Source organism: Kogia breviceps, chromosome X (genome assembly GCF_026419965.1).
Source record: "Kogia breviceps isolate mKogBre1 chromosome X, mKogBre1 haplotype 1, whole genome shotgun sequence".
NCBI lineage: Eukaryota > Metazoa > Chordata > Mammalia > Artiodactyla > Physeteridae > Kogia > Kogia breviceps.
Genome location: NC_081330.1, coordinates 116,420,991 through 116,440,568, shown reverse-complemented (window position 1 = coordinate 116,440,568; position 19,578 = coordinate 116,420,991). Strand labels below are relative to the sequence as shown.

The window sequence follows — 19,578 nt, the reverse complement described above, 5'->3', positions numbered from 1 at the left end:
GATGTGAGGAGAGCAGCGTCTCCGCTGCACGCTCATTTGTGCGCTGAAGTCTTTTTTTTTTCAGAGCCCTCTTTTATCTGCACTTAGAACAGTGATGGCTGTGGTTTGTTTTATTCAGATCAAGTTTTCAGAATCTGACTACTTCGGCAACGTCCTGCAAACCCGCAAGTATTTAGCACAGACTGATTTCTTCTGGCTGAGAAAAGCTGTTCCAAAAACAGAGTGAGTAAGAAAAATTAAAAAAAAGAAAGAAAAAAAAAAAGAAAAGTGAAATAGATAAATATGTTGGTGGGAAGTGGAGTTTCTTTAGAGCAAACTTTGTAATTCCTCTCAAGTCAGAGTAGCTGGCTTGCCAGTTATTTTTGTTTGGCAAAATTTGTGTTATGTTTTGGCAACTCTTATTTCTGATATTATATGAATCAGTTGTTCAATCTAATTATGACTACCCTACTCCTAGCATCAACACATATAAAAAGAAGGCTTATTGGGCCTTCCCCGGTGGCGCAGTGGTTGAGAATCTGCCTGCCGATGCAGGGGACACGGGTTCATGCCCTGGTCCGGGAAGATCCCACGTGCCGCGGAGCGGCTGGGCCCGTGAGCCACGGCCACTGAGCCTGCGCGTCCGGAGCCTGTGCTCTGCAGCGGGAGAGGCCACAACAGTGAGAGGCCCGTGTACCGCAAAAAAAAAAAAAAAGAAGGCTTATTAAGATGTGAATGTTCAAATCATTTCTAGATCTTGTTATGAATATATATATAAGCAAATTTCTCTAGAAGTTCACACTCAGGCAGAAACTTTTGAATATCTTAAAAACCAAATATTTAAAAAGTAAAGTATGATTACAAATGTAGAAGTAATTGTATACAAGCATACCTCATTTTATTGCACTTGGCCGTATTGAACTTTGCAGACAGTGCGTTTTTTACAAGCTGAAGGTTTGTGGCAACGCTGTGTTGTCAGATGATGGTTAGCATTTTTTAGAGATAAAGTATTTTAAAATTAAGGTAGATACATTTTTTTAGATATAATGCCATTGCACACTTAACAGACTACCATATAGTATAAACATAACTTTTATATGCCTGGGAAACCAAAAAAAATTGTGATATTTGCCTTATTATGGTGGTCTGGAACTGAGCTTACAATCTCCGAGGTATGCCTGTGATTATGAAGATGAAGTAACTATAGGATCTTCGCTGAGGTAATGCATGTCAAAGAACTGATAGCTCTATTATCTTCCTTCAGTAGCAGTTATGATTTATACCCCTCTTCTCAGCAAGCGGTAGGAACTTTTCCTACAGGTAGGGACGTTTCACTAGGAACTGTTGGGGTCAGGGCCAGTTATGATTTTCTTCCCTAGCAAAGTGTGAATGATGATGATGATAGCAACTAAAAATTATTATGGGTTTCTAATGTTCCAAGAAGTGACTTACATATTTTAATTCATTTTATCCTCTAGTCAATTCTGTGAGGTGTAGGTACTATTTATTATCCCCATTTAACAAAATGAACAAGAGGCTCACATCTGAGAAATTCTTCAGCTTAGGTTTAGATTACTTTCTGTTCTGCCTGCTGGTATTACTCTGTTCTGCTATGACCCAGTTCTCCAAGGTCGTTTTCTCGCTCTACTCCAGACTGGATTCTTTCTATTGATCCGTCTTCAAATCCACCAGTTCTTTCTTCTGATCCTCAAATTTGCTGGTGACTCATCAATACAATTTGCATTTTGATTATTGCACTTTTCAACTCCTGAGGTTCCATTTGTTTTTTTAATAGTTTCTGTTTCTTTGTTACGACTGTTGTCATTGTCATATTTTCCATTAATTGTTTGAATACAGTTTATTTTAATTCTTTGAACTAATTTACAGTTGCTGCTTTCAAGTCTTTGTGTGTTAAATCCAACATATGGGCTCAGTCAGAGTCAGTTTTTATTGATTGCTTTTCTTTACACTTTTTCTTCCAGCATCATTTTTTTGTCGTTGTTGAAAATGACATTTAGGATAATGTATTGTAGCAGCTGTGGATTCTGATTTGTTTTTCTGAGGCATTTTTTAAAGTAACTTTCCTGGACTAACACTGTAGAATCTGTCTCTGCTACAGTATGTGGCCATGGATGTCTCTACTCATTTTTTAAATTCTCATTTTTATTTTGTAGCCTCACTTCATGGAGGTTGTCCCTGAGTCTGCATAGCTTAGTCCACAGCCAGGGATCAGGGCAGAGCTTGTGCTCAGTCACTTTGAACCTGTAGGGCTTCTGCCCTCTGCCAGTTGATCTGCGTGGGGCTTGGGCGCGCATTCAAAGTCACCAGCCCTTCCCAGTCACCCTTGGACTTTACTTTCTACTGGGCTCCCTTGGGTCTCCCCTGTACACATGCCTAGTTTCCCAGTCAGCCAGGGATGTGTAGAGAGCTGACGTCACCCTTCTATGACTCTTTCGGTTCCACTGTCTCCCTTTTAAATTTCTGGCTGATCTGTCACTTTCCCCAGTGGGAACTGTAACTTCAGGCTCACAAAGCTGTGGGTTTTCCTCATTTGTTTTCTACCAGGTTTATCACTTTCAGCTGGCATAGTTGCAAGTTTTTACCCCCACCCCAAGTGAGTTCACCCCCTGTGGCAGCAAAGCTGCTGGTTTTCCAGCCAGCCCTATCCTAATACAATAAGTTCTTGCTGATTGAGCTGGGAGGGATGCTAGTAGTCCCAGGCAAGAAGGCCACAGACTCCTGTTCTACTTCCTCTTAAGTTGTAGCAGTTTTTCAAAATTAAACATTTGTCAATGTGTTGTTTGCCTTTGATCAATTCCCAGGGCCCTAAAATGGTTGTTTGTTGACAGTTTTGTCCATTTTTATCCTTTTTTTTTTTTTTTAACGAATGAGGCAATTTATTAACCCAGTGTCTTTTGTTCTAATGCTTCTTGTTGGCAGCTGCCACCTGTCCAGCGACTCTGTCCAGATCTCTCTGTCCCTGAGGTGTTAGTTTGTGGCCCCCATCTTGGCCCTTTTCCACCATTCTCAGCCCCTCCAGGGCTTGGAGGGCCCACCGGGCCACGCTCTTGGAGCCTCTGCTGAGTGGCTGGGCATGCCACCGTTCCTCTGACGCCCTGCGGAGATCTTGGTCATGGAACCGACCCCGGCGCCACCCTGGAGGTACAGGTGCTGTGCAGGCAGCTCGTGTGTAGAACCAGTTCTCATCATAGGGAGCGAGCTCTTTGTGCTTGGCCGGCCTGACAGTGTCCACCCCTTCAGGGACTTGCAGCTTCCCGGACTTTCTGAGGAAGGCTGCCGGAGCTCTGACGAACTCCCGCTGGTTCACGTCTTTTACAGTAACTCCAGGAGTCGTGTGGCCTCCACGCTGCCAGCCGGGGGAAAGGTATACTTGGCTTTTGTGGAAAGGATGTGTTGACCTTTTCATAGTGTCATAGCTGGGAGCCTGACTTCCATGGCCCTTTTTTTTTTCTCACGGCCAACGTTTTAACCTTGTCTGATATTCTGGCCTCCATACCTTTGGCTGGCTCTTTTTATGCTCTGTGGGTCCCTCGTTACTGCCTCTTGCAACTCCCTCCTCTGTTCTGGCCTCTAGAAACACTCTAGGCCCTTTACCCTTCTTTGGCTTAAGCTGTGATTACCGCCTCTCGCTCTTAGCCGTGGGCCCCATCTAGCCATCCTACCCGCTGCCCTTCAAATCTTCTTACACTGTGCACCGACAGAGTAAGGCAAAAGTGTTTGACCTTAAGGGGTAGGCCTGAAGCTGAACCCTTGCCCTTACGTGTCCGTGGCCCCCCTCCAAAGCACAAAGGAAGAGAGCAGAGAGCTGATGTGAAGCCGCCTGCTCCGTCGTCCTTGATGTTCCCCTCTCGTCACGGCATCTCTTAGTCCATCTCACCTGTTTCATTCCCAGCCTAAATTACTCAATAGAAATATTAGATTTAGGGTTCTAAAACCAGCTTCTCAAATCTCACGACTTCAAATAGTTTCCAGTATCTCAGTGAGCCTCTACATGTAATATGTAAATCATCCTGCTCTTTCAGGTCTACTTCAGATAAGTTCAAACTCTTGTCTTTGCAACTTGTGAAAAATTCAAACTTCGCACCAGTATTTTTGTGAACTTTCAGGGTCTTCTCAGGGATTCTTCTATATTGGAGACGCTGCCAAGTTAATTCTTTAATTTCAGAATGTCATTATTCATTTGGGTGTATAGCAAGGCCTGGGTTGCTAATTGAAAAACTCCTAAATGTGTCTTTTTTTTTTTTTTTTTTTTTTTTTTGCGGTATGCGGGCCTCTCACTGTTGTGGCCTCTCCCGTTGCGGAGCACAGGCTCCGGACGCGCAGGCTCAGCGGCCACGGCTCACGGGCCCGGCCGCTCCGCGGCATGCGGGATCCTCCCGGACCGGGGCACGAACCCGTGTCCCCTGCATCGGCAGGCGGACTCTCAACCACTGCGCCCCCAGGGAAGCCCTAAATGTGTTGTTTTTAACATCATCCTAAAATACTGATGGGCTGTAAGATTCTAATGGCCTTGACTATTTCTAATATTTATGCCTTGGAAAAGTGCTGGCTGACTGTGGGTTTAAGCAAACTGTGTGACCTGTGTCTTTTTCTTCTCTGTCAATGAAAACAAATACCTCTTTCACAAGGACATTAAATTGGTTAATATTTCTGGAGAAGTTCTCCTGGAATGAAAATCAGTGCAGTGCTAGTAAGTCCTCAGACCATATGTCTATATCAGGGAAAGCAATGTTAGGAAATTTAAGATTCTCTTTGCATGGTAAAGTGATGTGATAGTCATTTTTTTAGAAGAAATTTCAGGTGGGTCCTTTTTCAGGCACTGTGGGGAATTTTAGCTTTATGATACCCATCGACTTTAATTGACATTTTTTAGGTCTGAAAATCCATGAGTTAATCGAATGAGGATGATTCTGGAGTAGCTCCACTACACTAGTTCACTTTGAACAGCACATCCTGGTTATATTTCCATAAAGCCCTGAACTAACATTTTGCTTCTTTGTGGGTATAGGAGATAAACACCCTTTATGTTTCATTCTCATGGAATCCATTTTAGCTGCACTAATGTGCATTAAGAAGTTTCTAACACGATGGGAAATGTCAGCAAGAATGAAATTAATTGGGTGGTCATCCCTGAAGGTCCATATTTAGGGGTTGGTTCTCAGAATTGTCACTTCATCAGCTTGCTTAAAAATAGAGGATTTACTTCACTGCTCAGCTTGAGTCAAAAGTAATTTCTTTCCCTCAGGGTCCTCTTTCTTTGACAGAAAGGATTTTAAGCCGGCCTCCCTATTACCTCACTCTCATTCTGCTGTGACCAAACGTGTCTGGATTTTTTTCTCTGTCTTCTGAAAAATATGTAAAAATACATCAAATGTCTATACAGATTATGGTCCTGCACAGAGTTATCTACAGCTTGGAATGGATGGATACAATCTACAGGATATGTGAAATAAAGCAATAAATACTCTATGGTTTTTCCATTCCATATTCCGTAGACTATCTTTAAGAGTTAATAGGTAAAATGTAAAACTTTAGCCTGATGTATATCTATTTTATATGGTCCAAAGAAATCAGGGTATCAGTGTCTTTTGCTTTCGATCATTGCATTTCATCATCCCACTCTTTTTATGCATCCATTGTCCAGTATAATTTCATCTCCATATATTTCTGAAATTTATACCAGACCTCTTCCTGCCTTATCTACTAAATCCTCGCCCAAACACAGACTGCAGGAACACCCTAAAGACATAATAAAAAGAATTTAAAGCACTTGAATGACACTCTTTGTTTATCTAAGTAGATGTATACATAGCAATACATTCATTTAAATAGATTTAATGAATTTTTTGCTCAGCATATACCACTCGGGCAGTAGTCTTAGCCCATAAGGAACTTAAAATCTTGTTGGAAGGTAAGTTGTGCAAACTCCTATGCCTTCGCGGCCCGATCAGGTAACAGATGTTGACCTAGACAAGTGTAAATGATAGGGAGTGGTGGAGACCATGGAGAACTAGTGATTGCGCGCCTCGTTTAAAGGAATTCCAGTTCGGTACTTTTAAGAGCCATTGTGTTGGGCAAGTAAAACATTTTTCTGGGAAAATTCAACCCGTTGGGTAGGACTTAATCTGTGGACAGCCAGCTTTTCAGTGTTTCAGTTACCTCTTGCTGTATAATGAACCACCCCCAAAGTTAGAGGATTAAGGCAACAGTAATTATTCATTTTTCTCTCGTGGTTCTGGTGGTCACTAGGCGCAGCTGGGTGGTTCTTGCTCCTGGTGTTGCATGTACTTGCAGTCAGATAGCGGCTGGGACTGGAGTCACATGGGAGGCCTCCTCTCCTAGCCTAGTGGTCGGTGCTGGCTGCTGCCTGGAAGGCCTACTGCGGCCTCTCCATGTGTACTGGGCTTCTTTGTGGCATGCTGATTGAGCCAGAATCTTTGAAGAGCAAGTTTCCTGAAAAAGAAGGAGGGAGGGTGTACATGTGTTTACCAGGGGGAGCTTATATTGCCTTTAATTGCCTACCATTGGAAGTCATGTGGTGTCATTTCCACTGCATTTTATGCTTTAGAGGTGAGTCACCAAGAGTAGCCCGTAATCAAGGAGAGAGGAATTTAGAGTTCGCTTCTTAATGGGAGGAGTGTAAAAAAAACTACAAACACGTATTAAAAACAGCACAGGTAGGCTTAGGTTAGAGAATAGCAAAACTAAATATATAATAAACTCAGATATAATCAGGGAGCTGTACAAGATATTTAACGGCTGGCTTGGTGTGGGAATCAGAAGATCAGAAGAAATAATAGCATCCACAACTGGTAGGCTCTGTTAGTGCAGCTACTTAATATCAGCTGTGGGTATAATCAGGGCTCCAAACATGTCCTAGAGCCAGCAGGAGCTCTGAGAAGTCAGGAAAGGTGAGATCATGCATCTTGTATAAGATGTTTTAGGAATTCTTGCTGAAGCTTCAGAGGCCCCATCAGGCTCCATCTGGTTGTTTGATTTCTTTGTTTTGTCTGCCTTTGTCCATCAGAAGTCAGAAACATTGTTCCTACATGGCTCTTAGCCTAATGTTTTGAAAGTTTATTCTTTGCTAAAGGGAGGGGAGTTGGGAGGGATGGGAAGAGAGGAGATGAGCTCTAGGAATACACATCATCTTTGGTACATATTGTGGTTCAGTCCGATGTCATTTAGAAGCCATGTTGCGAGGCACCTGGATTCTCCCCTCTTGACCCAGAGAGCAGGCATAACAAATGCCGGGTTCTTTGTATGTTAGTTTTCTGTTGCTGCCGTAATGAATCACCACAGCCTTATCGGCAGCTCAGAGCAACACGAATGTATTCCCTCACGGTTGTGTAGGTCAGAAATGTGGGATGGCTTGGCTGGGCTCTCAGCTGCAGTTTTCAGAAGGCTGAAGTCAAGGTGACAGCTGGCTGGGCTCTTAGCAGGAGCCTCTGGGAAGAATCCTCTTCGATTCTCATCGTACAACTGAGGTTCCTCCTTCTTTGCTGGCTGTCAGCTGGGAGCCACTCTTAGCTCCTAGAGGACTCTCTCCCCACTCCTTGCATGTCACAGCCAGCCACAGCGTGTCAGATCCTTCTTACCCTTGGAATCTCTCTGACTTCCCGTTCTGCAGCATCTCTTCTAACTTTCTCCCCTGTTGCATCCATCTCTAGGATTCCAGCCAGAGAAGGATCCCCACTTTTAAGGACTCATGTGATTAGATTGGGCCAACCTGGGATAATCTAGGATAATTGCTCTATTTTAAGCTCCTTGACCTTAATTACATCTGCAAAGTCCTTTTTGCCATGTAATGTAACATATTCACAGGATCCAGGGATTAGGTCATGGACATTTTTTTTGGGGGGGGCGGGCATAATATTGCCTACTACAGGTAGTGACATTAGGGCAATAAAAGTGCTTTCCCTGTACTTTTCTCCTCAGAAAAGTAAGCCAGCCAGTAAATGTATGTCAAACATTAGGGTTTATTGAAATACTCATCCTAAATTTGAAGGAAAAGAATATACATTTTATGGAAGTGAGTACAGGTTTCAGCTTTGACAAGAGGAGGTTCTCTTTTCTGATTTCCCTTGATGTCTCCAGTATAATATAATGCTTAAGAGAACTGGTTTGAAGTCAGACAGACTAGACCTTGTGCGAGTATATAATGCTTGTAAGTCTCATTGTCCTCTCCTGTGAGATAGGCTAATAATTCCTGTAGTTTCTATGGGGAAAACCTATGACTAGAAAGTGCGTAGGACGTGGTAAGTGCTCCGTGAATGTTAGCTGCTGCTGCTACTACTGCTAGCGATAATAATAGGATGACAGTCACGGACTTCTTTATAAGGGGAGAAGGGATGGGTGGACCAACTAGAACCCACACTTGGATTTCCTACCAGTTTCATGTTAGTCTGACATAAATTATTAGTCTGACAGAATTATTCTATTAGACATAAATTGGTAAAATGATTGTTCTGAAAAGGGATTTATAGAAGTTTATTTTGAGCAGTTTAGCTTAAGACAAATGCTTGATTTTAATCATAAAGGGCAGTGCCTGAAACTCACAGGCATCTAAGTCAGGGGTCAGCAAACTATGGCTCGAGGGCTAAATCTTGCCTGCTGCCTGGTTTTGTACAGCCCATGAGCTAAGAGTGATCTTTAGAGATAAATGTCTGTCGTTGATTTGATGGTAGGAAGCACTGACTTTGAACCTCAAAGCATAACGTTCTCTTGCCCCTAAGGAATTTCATTCTTCTCATTAATAATAGGCCTGTATTACCAAAAATTGTACTCGATTATTTTTTTTTAAAGGGAACTTTATTATTTTTTATGTATTTATTTTTGGCTGCGTTGGGTCTTTGTTGCTGCGTGCGGGCTTCCTCTAGTTGTGGCGAGAAGGGGCTACTCTTCGTTGTGGTGTTGGGGCTTCTCACTGCGGTGGCTTCTCTTGTTGCGGAGCACGGGCTCCAGGCGTGCGGGCTTCAGTAGTTGTGTCTCGCGGGCTCTAGAGCACAGGCTCAGTAGTTGTGGCACACGGGCTTACTTGCTCCACGGCATGTGGGATCTTCCTGGACCAGGGCTTGAATCCGTGTCCCCTGCATTGGCAGGCGGATTCTTAACCACTGCGCCACCAGGGAAGCCCTGTACTAGATTATTATATTTTGACTTGCATCAATACAATTTTGTAGAAAAGTTTCTCTTACTATAGAAGTACCTATAAAATGTCCTTGATTTTTCCTCTTGGTCCATGAAATGACTAAATGTGTACCATCTGTTTACAGAGAAAATTTGCTGAGTCTGATCTAAGTAAGTTCCTGTGCATTTAAGATGCAGTGTAGACTCTTCATAGCTGGAAGATACTCCCAAGATATCTTAATGCAATACCTTAGTTTTATAGCTGAAACTGAAGATAGGCCACTTTTCCACCACAACCCGGCTAGTTAGTGTTAGAGGCAGGGTGAGCCGTTAGATCTTTTGGTGCTTAAATCAGTAAACTTTCTACTGGAGCAGGCAGACCCTCTAGGTACCGTGGTTGTGCTTTATTATCTCTCTTTACATGGTCTTCTATGTTGTCGCCAATCTCAAACCTTTAATGGACAGGTCAGAGGTGATGCAGCATAGAAAACTCAGCTGTCCCCTGGACCCATTGAACAGGGCCTGGCAAACATCAGCTTGTTGCTGTGCTTCCATCTGTGGAGAGATCCCTTTAGATTCTAGAATTTTTCACTAAAGCTGTTTCAGAAGCCCTGGTGCTTTTTTACATTACGTTAGTAACAATGCATAACCAGGCATGGTCAGTGTAGGATGAGATTGTTCATCGAGCAGAGTCTGTCCAGCTTCTCCATTGTTCCCTGGTTATTTGCTAATAAATCCCGCCACATTGTATGTGTTTCACTGCCCTCCTGCCTGGATAATGATGATCACTTGGTGGTGGTTGTTTCTCTTTCTACAGGTGGTTTACAAATCCAACGACTGTCAATGCCTTCTACAGTGCATCCACCAACCAGATCCGTGAGTACCGGTTCCTTGTCTCCTTGTTAATGTGCTACAAAATGGATGCAACTTTTCCATGACTGTGACTTAAGAGTAGGGAGGGCATTCTTTATTTCCTCCCAGCAGTGACCAGGTATGCTGGTGAAGGAAGTTTGTTTCCCTACCCATATGTCCAATTTTCCTCATTCTCTTTACCTTATAAGTTTTTTAAAAATAGCTTTATATAACCATTAAGTTAAAAAAAAAAAGCAAGTACAGTAAATAAAACTGCAGTGATGTTGGCCATGAAAAGGAGCAAGCTTCCACTTTTCTTGCATAATTGCTCGTACTGATTTTTGTTTTATTTATTACTAGGATTGATGAGAAAAACGAGCAGGTAGCTGGGGAGAATTGAGAAGCTGTTAGAAAAGCTTTGAAACGCTCTAATGAATCCTGGGATGTAAAGTCTTGAGTTTCTTTTATTTACATGTATTAGGTACATAATTATAAGTGCGACGATAAGTTAAAAAATTATTAAAGGTCAGATTGGCACAAATTAAAAATCTAACAGCACCAGATGTTGGCGACAGGGACACATACTGCTGGTGGAAATGTACATCAGTTCACCCAGTTCGCTGCACAATTGGGCAACACCTGGGAAAGCCAAAGATGGGCATGCGTGTCTGTGAATGTCACTTGAGCTCTTGACATGTGCACTAATGCTGTTACTCAAAGTGTGGTCCCGTGATTATTAGCAACAGAGTCCCAGGGGAACTTGTTAGAAATGCAATATCTTGGGCCTCACCTTAGACCTGTTGTTCACAAACCCTGGACGTGGGGCTCAGAAATCTGTTTTATTAAGCCCTCCGGGTGAGTCTAACGTAGTTGGGGAAGCAGTGCCCTAGAGAAGTCTCACGTGAGGAGGCCCACGTGAGAATGCTTACAGCAGCGTTGTTTATAATAGCAGCAAAAGAGGAATAACCGACGTGACCCCCCAAAGGAGAATGAATCAAAATGTGTCATGTTCACACAAGGGCATGCCAGACAGACGCCCTGGCCAGAGGGGACAGCCCACTCCTGGCAGGCACACATTCTTAGAGTCGCCCTCGTGTGGCCACCTTGGAGAATGGCCGTCTCTGCCGGACTGGTCTGGGAGAGTAGTGAACAGGAAAACAGTTAGCTGGCAGTGCATTATTATCATAAAAATACCATTGCTTTCTCCACCCCCCCAGCTTTATTGAGGTATAATCGGCGAATAAAAATTTTATATATTTAAAATATACAACATGATGCTTTGCTATAGCTCTGAGTTGAGAAGTAAGCTGCATGTGTTACATGGGAAATTATGATATTTTAGATATTACTTATAAATACTATTTATAATAATATAGGTTATATTTATATAACACAAATGATACCGATATCAATTGGAATAACTTACTGGGTGATAGAAAATTCTTTAAATTATCTATTTTAAAAGAAAATGGTTTACTTTGTACGTGCAAAAGATTATATATAACATGCTAGAACACATACAGTTACAAAGTATATAAGAAAACATGATAAAATAAATATACGTTCATGAACCCACCACCCATCCAAGAACTCGAACGTTCCTGATGTCATTGCATCTGTCTATGCTCCTCCTCATCCTTTTCCTCTTCCTCACCATTGAGGTAACCACTATTCTGATTTTTGTGTTTATTATTGTCTTGTTTTGTTAAAAAATAAATTTTAAACCATATGTATCCCTAAGCAATATACTGTTTATTTTTACTTATTTTTATCATAATAAAAATGGTATTGTATTGCATGCAATCTTAAGCAATTGTGCCTTCATTCAACATGTTTTTAAGATTCATCCAGGTAGCACGTGGCAGTAGGTTTTTCATTTTCACTGCTGTGTAACATTCCACGTGTGACTGTACCCCAGATTACTTTTCTCTTCTGCAGACCTAAGCGTTCCCCTTTCCCCCGTTTTTTGCTATTATGAACTTAGTTGCTCTGAATATTCTCATACATGTCCCCTGAAACAAGTGTTCGGGGTATGTACTAGGAGTGGAATTACTGGCTTGTAGAGTATGTAAATATTCAACTTTACCAGATGACACCAAATGTTTTCCAGAGTGAGTGTTCCAAAGTACAGAAGTGTTTTCACCAGCTCTCATTTTCATCACTTCTTGGCATTGGTAGACAAAATTTTCACCAGTCTGGTGAATGTAATAGATCAGTTCTTATGCTAGACAAGGCACTGAGGTAGACTCTTCAGCAGTGCTTCCACTCTGGCTTTCCAGTGTCAGTGAATGCTCACTGCTCTTGCGGGGTTTAAATCCTGCCTCCAGGATTCACCCCTGCTCAGCCTGTTTCTTTCTGGGAAGAGCTGATCTTATCAGAAGTTTACTGAGGAAGCAACCATTTCAGGGTAACCCAGTGGTTTCTGGAAAGCTCATGAGCAGAGGGGGTTTGGAATGAACAATTTGAAGCAGTATTTTAATTAAGAGATTCAAGCTGTTTCTGTTTTCCTAATGACCAGTGCTTGCTCTCATTGTAAATTACATTCCCAGGCAAGATGACAAGGAATCCTGTGGGTGACTTTTTTTTCTCCCTCCTTTCTGATTTTCCGGACTATAAATGAAGACAGGTGGAGTTCCTTATACATTTCCCCACTGGGTTTCCTGGGACTCCCCCCAGCCCCCAAGTACCACCTTTTTGCTTCACTGAAGAAGTGAAAAATGGAGGTGATTTTCTAAAATGAACATCTTTATTGATTAGGGGCTGATTCTGACAGCATGTGGCCATCTGTTTAATTGGGCTTCACATCTAAGATGTAACTATACTTGGTAACGTGATTTATGAGAATTTCATTCAGTTCACATTATCATTTTCTCATTTATGCCATTTAAGTCAGCTTCTGCATGCAGTAGAGACTTGAGTGGAAAATAGAAAAACCTGTAGGGTTTCTGTTTGTTTGTTTGTTTGTCTGGTTTTGCAAGTCCATGCCTATATGTGAAACCCTATGATTTGTGGTCATCTTTCAATGTTAGATTTTTGCAGGGTGGTTATAGCTTCTTATTTTTCTACCCTTGTCAAGCTGGGTAGCAATTCTTCAGACAGAGTGTAGTGTGAAATAATGATGATTTCAGTCTGCTGTACGGGGAGTTATACTCGGGAGGTGTTGCAGAATTTAATTATATTTGAGCTGATAAGGTGGTTAGACAGGAAAACAAGGAGCGGAGGTTATTGGTGCCTAAGCTTGTGCTTCCCTAACTCTGTGATAAATGCAAAGCTGGTGCTTCTGCTTCTAGTTTTATTTTATTTTTTTTTGGCCGTGCTGCGTGGCATGCAGGATCTTAGTCCCCCGACCAGGGATCGAACCCGTGCCGCTTGCTGTGGAAGCGCGGAGTCGTAACTGCTGGACCTCCAGGGAAGTCCCAGGTCTTCCTGCTTTTAGTAGGAAGACAGAAGCTTGATGGGAGACCTTGAGTGCCGCTGATTTAGTTGCATGACCTTGGTCAAGGTGTTTCTCCTTCCTGAGCCCTCTTGTCCTCATCTGTCACCTGTTGAGGTTACCCGGTCCACAGAGGTTTTGGGAGGATTTAACAAGATCAATTTGAAAAGTGCCAGCATATTGTCAAGGTCAGGGTTTTGTATATCAAAAACTGGCACGCCCGCCACCCATGCCTGAGATAGCCAGTCTGTCACAGGATGCACAGCGTAATATGAAGATTGTGGGAGGGGCGTGTTTTGAACTTTTGTTCTCAGAAGGTTTTATACATTAAAACAATATTTTTGTACATTAAACAATTACAACTCATTTGGAAAAGTATTTGGCAGTTGATGTCTCCTATCACCCAGAAATTCCACTCTTGTTAAGATGAATGGATCCTGACGCCCACGAGGAGACATGCACGCAAATGTTCATAGCAGCTTTATTCATAACAGCAAAAATCTGGAAAGAACCTCATTTCCATCAACACAAGAGTAGGTAACTAAATCGTGCTGTATTCATCCGATTGAATATTGCACAGCACAGGAAAAGAACTAAGTGCTCCACGCTGCAGTGTGTAAGAGTGCCGCTGACTTAATGGTGAGTGAAACACTGCATGGTTCCACTCGTATGAAGTTCAGGAACAGGCAAACAAATCTGTGATCTAAGTGATAAAAGTTAAAATAATGGCTACCTTTGTTTTGGGGGTTATTGACTGAGAGGGGGCATAGGAAACATTACCTTGATCTGGGAGGTGGTTGCACGGGTGATACTTGTGTAAAACACTCACTGTGTCCTACCATTAAAATGTGTTCCTTTTCTGTATATATGTAACAGCTCAACATAAACAGTAATACCCCCATTCTCCCTTAAAAGTTTTTAGAATAGCGTGTAGCATGCATAGACATTTGGGCTTAAGACAGTTCACCTCAGGCCAAGCTGCCAGAGGTGTGGAGGAGGGATCGGCAAATGTTTTCTCTAAAGGGCCAGATAGTAAATATTTTTGGCTTTGCAAGCCATATGGTCTCTGTTGCAAATTCTCACCTTTGCCATTGCAGCCATAGACAATTCAGAAACAAATGAGTGCGGCTGTGCTCCAGTGAAACTGTTTACATGGCCGTAGTTTGCCAATCTGCGGTGTAGAGCGCTGTGAGAGGATGGGATCTAGGGAGCCTCGCAGGGTGTTTCTGTCCCAGCTTCCAAAGTACTTTGGATCTAATCAGGTGGTCGTACGGGAGGCGGGAGGGTGAGCCTGAGGGGGGAGCCGCTTACATTTGGTTCTCATTTCCGCTAATATAGACTGGTCTTTAGAATAAAATTCATTTCATGTATTCAGTATCAATGTGTATCTGCATAGTGCCTGATTTCAATATTAGTTTTTTATCTTCGTAGGTCTCAAATCATATCAAGGAATTATTTTAAGCAAACAAAACCTTGGCTTGAAAACAAGCAAGGCCTAAAACCAATGATTTTTTTTTTTTTTTTAATTGCGATGCGTGGGCCTCTCACTGTTGCAGCCTCTCCCATTGCGGAGCACAGGCTCCGGACGCGCAGGCTCAGCGGCCATGGCTCACGGGCCCGGCCGCTCCGCGGCACGTGGGATCCTCCCGGACCGGGGCACGAACCCGCGTCCCCTGCATCGGCAGGCGGATTCGCAACCACTGCGCCACCGGGGAAGCCCATGATTTTTTATTATCTTTGCTCTTATACACAAGGGATTTAGTTTCCTCAGTTTAATCACAGATACTCTGCTAAAGAAGATAAGCCTTTGTGCAGAGGCTGGGCTAACGGTGGCATCAAACTGTAGAATTAATCCTGAAATCAAACATAGATTTGTTTTGCTGTTAAGGAAACAACTATGTTTCAGACTGGTAGAATTTCTCATACTTTGCTGACTCTGCCTAAAACCATAAAGTAGAAGCCAAGTTAGCAAATACTCACCTGTGGCCTCTACTGGACTTTAATGAAATTAAATCCCTGAATCCACTTGACAATCTATTTGGGGAGAATTGGAGAATAATCTCCCATAGTTTTGGAGCTACAGGGAAGGAAACTTAAGTGGCCACCTAATCCAGACTTCTCATTATCTAGAAGAGATCCTGACAGAGCAATTCTTAGTAATGTTTTCGCCTTATTCACTTAATATTTATAGAGCCCCCAGTGATTCTCACTTCCCGTGTATTCACACCCCTGTGTAGTCTCTCCAACACTGGATAAGGCTGGCCTCTGTAACTAATAGGATACTGTGGAAATGACAGGGTGTGACTTCTGAGGCTAAGTCATGAAAGACATGTGGCTTCTGCCTGGCTCTCTTGGATTGATCACTCTGGGGGAAGCCAGCAGCCATGTCACGAGGGCCCGCAGGAAGCTGGTGGAGAGGGCCGCGTGTGAACGCCTGTGTGTGCATGCCATCCTGGACTGCCATCCTCTAGTCCGGCCAAGCCTTCAGATGATTGCAGCCGACGCTGACATCTTGACAGCAACCACTTGAGAGACCCTGAGACAGACCACACAAATAAGCTGTTTCCGAATTCTCGACCCATAGAAACTGTGAGATAGTAAATGTTTATTGTTTTGAGCCACTGTGTTTTGAAATACTTTGTTATATAGCAAGAGATAAGTAATACAGACGTTACAACTTCCCAGGTACTGAGTTCCGTGCTGGTTTTTAATATGGTACGGTGTAGTGGTTAAGAGTGTGGGCTTTGATTTTGAATCCTGGCTTGGCCACTGATAACTTGCAACCTTGGGCACGTTACTTAACTTCTTTAAGCCTCAGTTTAATTATCTATAAAATGGAGATAATAGTAGTGACTATCCTATAGGTTGTCATGACGATTAAAGGTGATAATATATGCAGAATGCTTGGAAGAGAAACTGGTTTGTAGTAGGTAGTCAATAAATCTTAGCTGTTAGGATTCCTTGCTTTTGAGAAGTGGGGAGAGACAGACTTGTTTCCAGTCATTTATAAGACGTCACGGTGAGTGTGCAGCAGAAGGCTGTGCAGTGCATCCTGGGAGCCACAGAGCAGTGTCAGTTATCTAGGGGAGTGAAGGTTGGCTTCACGGTGAAAATGGCATTTGAGTGGGCTTTGAAAGGAGAAAAATTCTGGAGGCAAAGTAGGTAGGTTGGGACATGCAGAAGTACTGGCTGGTACAAACGCAGCGCCCGCGGAGCATGGAGCTGGAACGGGTGGTGACATGGTCACAGTTGCTGGGGCACAGACTGCATGTGGTACACGGGGGCTGGGGGAGAAGGCATGATGGGAGATGAAATGTAGGAGAAGTAGATGAGGACCTTGTAAGCCATGTTGAGGAACAGGCCATACGGAACTGGTATCGTTTTCTTCGAGAGGCAAGAAACTTCATTTTTGCTTCCTTGGTCTTAGTCTTAAAGATCATGGCTTGGAGAGGGGAAAGATTGAGACCCCCTGCGCCAGCTAGGAGTTTGGCAGGCGGTTCAAGAGAAGGATGGGGAGGGTCTGAACCTAGGCAATGGCAGCGGTGAGGGGAACTAGGGAGAGGGTAAGTTAAATCCCCAAAGCTTGTTCTCAGATAATTGTGTAGTGATAATACAGGTGGTTTCCCAACTTTTCCACTGGTGCTTTGAAGGACTCCCATCAAATGGAGAGTAGAATTGTCCTGTGCAGCTCTTCTTCACTGAGAACCATCAATGTGCCAAGCACTGTGCTGGATACTTGAACAGATGTTATCTCTAATCTTCAGTAGGTCTGTAAGCTTGGTATCGTGGGCCATTTTACAGAAGAGGAAACGGAAGCTCAGGGAGGCCAAGTAGCGTGCGAAAGAGCGCACACGAGCAAGCTGAGGAGGTGGGAATATAACCCAGCTTCTCTGACTACGTGCTCTTAGTCTTCAGCCTACACGGTTCAGCGCCAGATAAGAAACGTGAGAATTACGTGAAGTGATACATGTGAACATGCCGTGAAGAAGTCGAAAGCCTGGTATGATTGCGTGTTAGAGTAATCATTATGTTGTGTCCTCATCCATGTGGTGGGGGATCGTTTGTGTGGTATGGAAACAAGATGTTGTAGGGCGTGGGGACAGCCAGGGGATGAGGATCAGAAGGTCAGGTGGTCTCCAGGTCGTGCTGATTTCATGTCTTAAAGGGCCGTCGCGTCGAGCAGCAGTTGATTACTGCCGTCTGTGAGAGTGCTGTTCTCTGCAAGCCCTTTGGCTATGCCCGTGATCTCCTTCCGTCCTTGGATTCCGATGGCGGGCGGGAGGGGGGGGGAACGACGTTATTTGAGAGATTTCATAAGCTGCCTTAACAAGAATATTTTGAGCTACTCTCCCAAAACGTTTTCCTTCACAAAATTTACTCCGAAATTAAAAAAAAATTTCGTTAAGTGAGTTGAAGTTAAGTCATGAGCAAAGTTCAAATAGTTTGCAGAATTGCCACATGATGCACTTATCAAGGTTGTGGGACACCTGCTACAACTCTTTTCAGATGTCCTTGTCCTGGTCTAGTCAAGGACTCTGGACGCCCTAATACAGCCCCACGTCTCTGAGGCCCGACCAGGGAGGCGGCTGAGAATGACGTTCTGGGTAGTGCCACCGAGGGACAAGCTGCCTTTAAGTGGGAAGCCCTGCAATCTCATGGCATTCCTGTAACTGTTGAGTCCCAGGACCGATGCCTGGAGGGACGCATTTACCACCTGCTGTACACTTGTGAAAACACTCTCGTGGGGCGGGACGCATGCTGTTTCCAGACAGAGGACTGGGCAGGTTCGCTGCAGGGCTGGTAGCAGAAAGCACAGAATGGCTTTCAGGGTCAGTTTGATTCAAGAGGTGGGGGGTGAGTGGGACACACGCTGGGAGCGTCCTGGCTGTGAGCCCGAGTGAGGAGAGCCTCAGGAAGCTGGAAGAGAGCCATGGCCAGGGAGTCAGGGGACAGTCTCACTGATTCCTCTTGAAGGTCACAGTCTCACTTGTCCTCGCTTGAAAAAAATCAATTGTCTTTGACCCTTATTACAAAAGTAGTTCACATGTATTGTGGAAAATCTAGAAAATTGTAGATAAGCTAAAATAAAAATATTTTGAAAGTGAATCATAATTTAAAAATAGCTGCAGTTAATAATTTTGTTGAATCTCTCTCAAACTTACGTTTATCTACATACTTAAAAATTGAAATTAACTATGGACTCGTCCAGTTAAACTTTTTTCCCACTGAAAGTTGTAACAAGTGTTTTTTTTTCATTTGTTACCTATTCTTCTAAGTTACCATGCAGAGTATTCCACCAAATAAAAGCACCTTTATTTCTTTAATTTCCTACTGAAAGACATTAAGGCTGTTCCACTATTGTTAAAAAAAAAACCCATAACTCTGTGATGAGTTTTGCGGCTAAGTCTTTGTACAAATCTGAGACTGTTCTTTAGGGTAGATTCCTAGATGTGGAGGAATTGCTGAGTCAAATGGTATGCTCAATTTAAGAGATTTAAAAATACATATTATCTTACTTCTCTTGAGAAAAGTGGTACCAATTTATATTTTCACGAACAACAGATGAGATGTTTAAAAAAAAAAAAAAATTTTTTTTTTTGCGGTAAGCGGGCCTCTCACTGCTGTGGCCTCTCCCGTTGCGGAACACAGGCTCCGGACACGCAGGCGCAGCAGCCACGGCTCACGGGCCCAGCCGCTCCGTGGGACGTGGGATCTTCCCGGACCGGGGCACGAACCCGCGTCCCCTGCATCGGCAGGCGGACTCTCAACCGCTGCGCCACCGGGGAAGCCCCATGAGATGGTTTTCTTTTACCATCGTAGAAGATACTGTTAGGCATTGTAAAGATACTGTTGGAGGAGATGAAAAAAGAGACTCAGTTTTCTTCTTTTTTCTTTCTTTCTTTTTTTTTTTTAGTCTAATTGATAAGGGGAAAATGTTAGTCACATTTTCATTCTTGAGACCATTATCGCACCCCCACATATGGCCCAGTGACCCCACACAGGCATTTGTTGAGCATCTGCTGTTTTCCCAGGCCTGGACTGAACATCACTTCCTCTAGTGTCAGTTTTGAACACCTAGGACAGCAGTTGTGTACATGAAAGGACTTGTTGGCACGCGAGTAGAATATGAGATACTGAACTGCATAGTGGTTCTCAAAGTGTGG

The 19,578-nt window shown here is 43.4% G+C and overlaps 1 protein-coding gene and 1 pseudogene across 2 annotated transcripts in view; one reads left to right on the top strand and one right to left on the bottom strand.

Annotated features, from left to right (window-relative positions):
- The window catches only part of PHEX (phosphate regulating endopeptidase X-linked), a 199,425-nt gene that overhangs the window by 142,957 nt on the left and 36,890 nt on the right, over positions 1 to 19,578 (top strand). For both annotated transcript variants that reach the window (XM_059051149.2, XM_067023429.1), the window contains 2 exons: positions 119 to 222; positions 9,947 to 10,005. In XM_059051149.2, the coding sequence (XP_058907132.1) occupies positions 119 to 222; positions 9,947 to 10,005 (163 nt within the window). The remainder of the gene's footprint in view (positions 1 to 118; positions 223 to 9,946; positions 10,006 to 19,578) is intronic.
- Positions 2,897 to 3,406, bottom strand: LOC131748823 (small ribosomal subunit protein eS19 pseudogene; annotated as a pseudogene).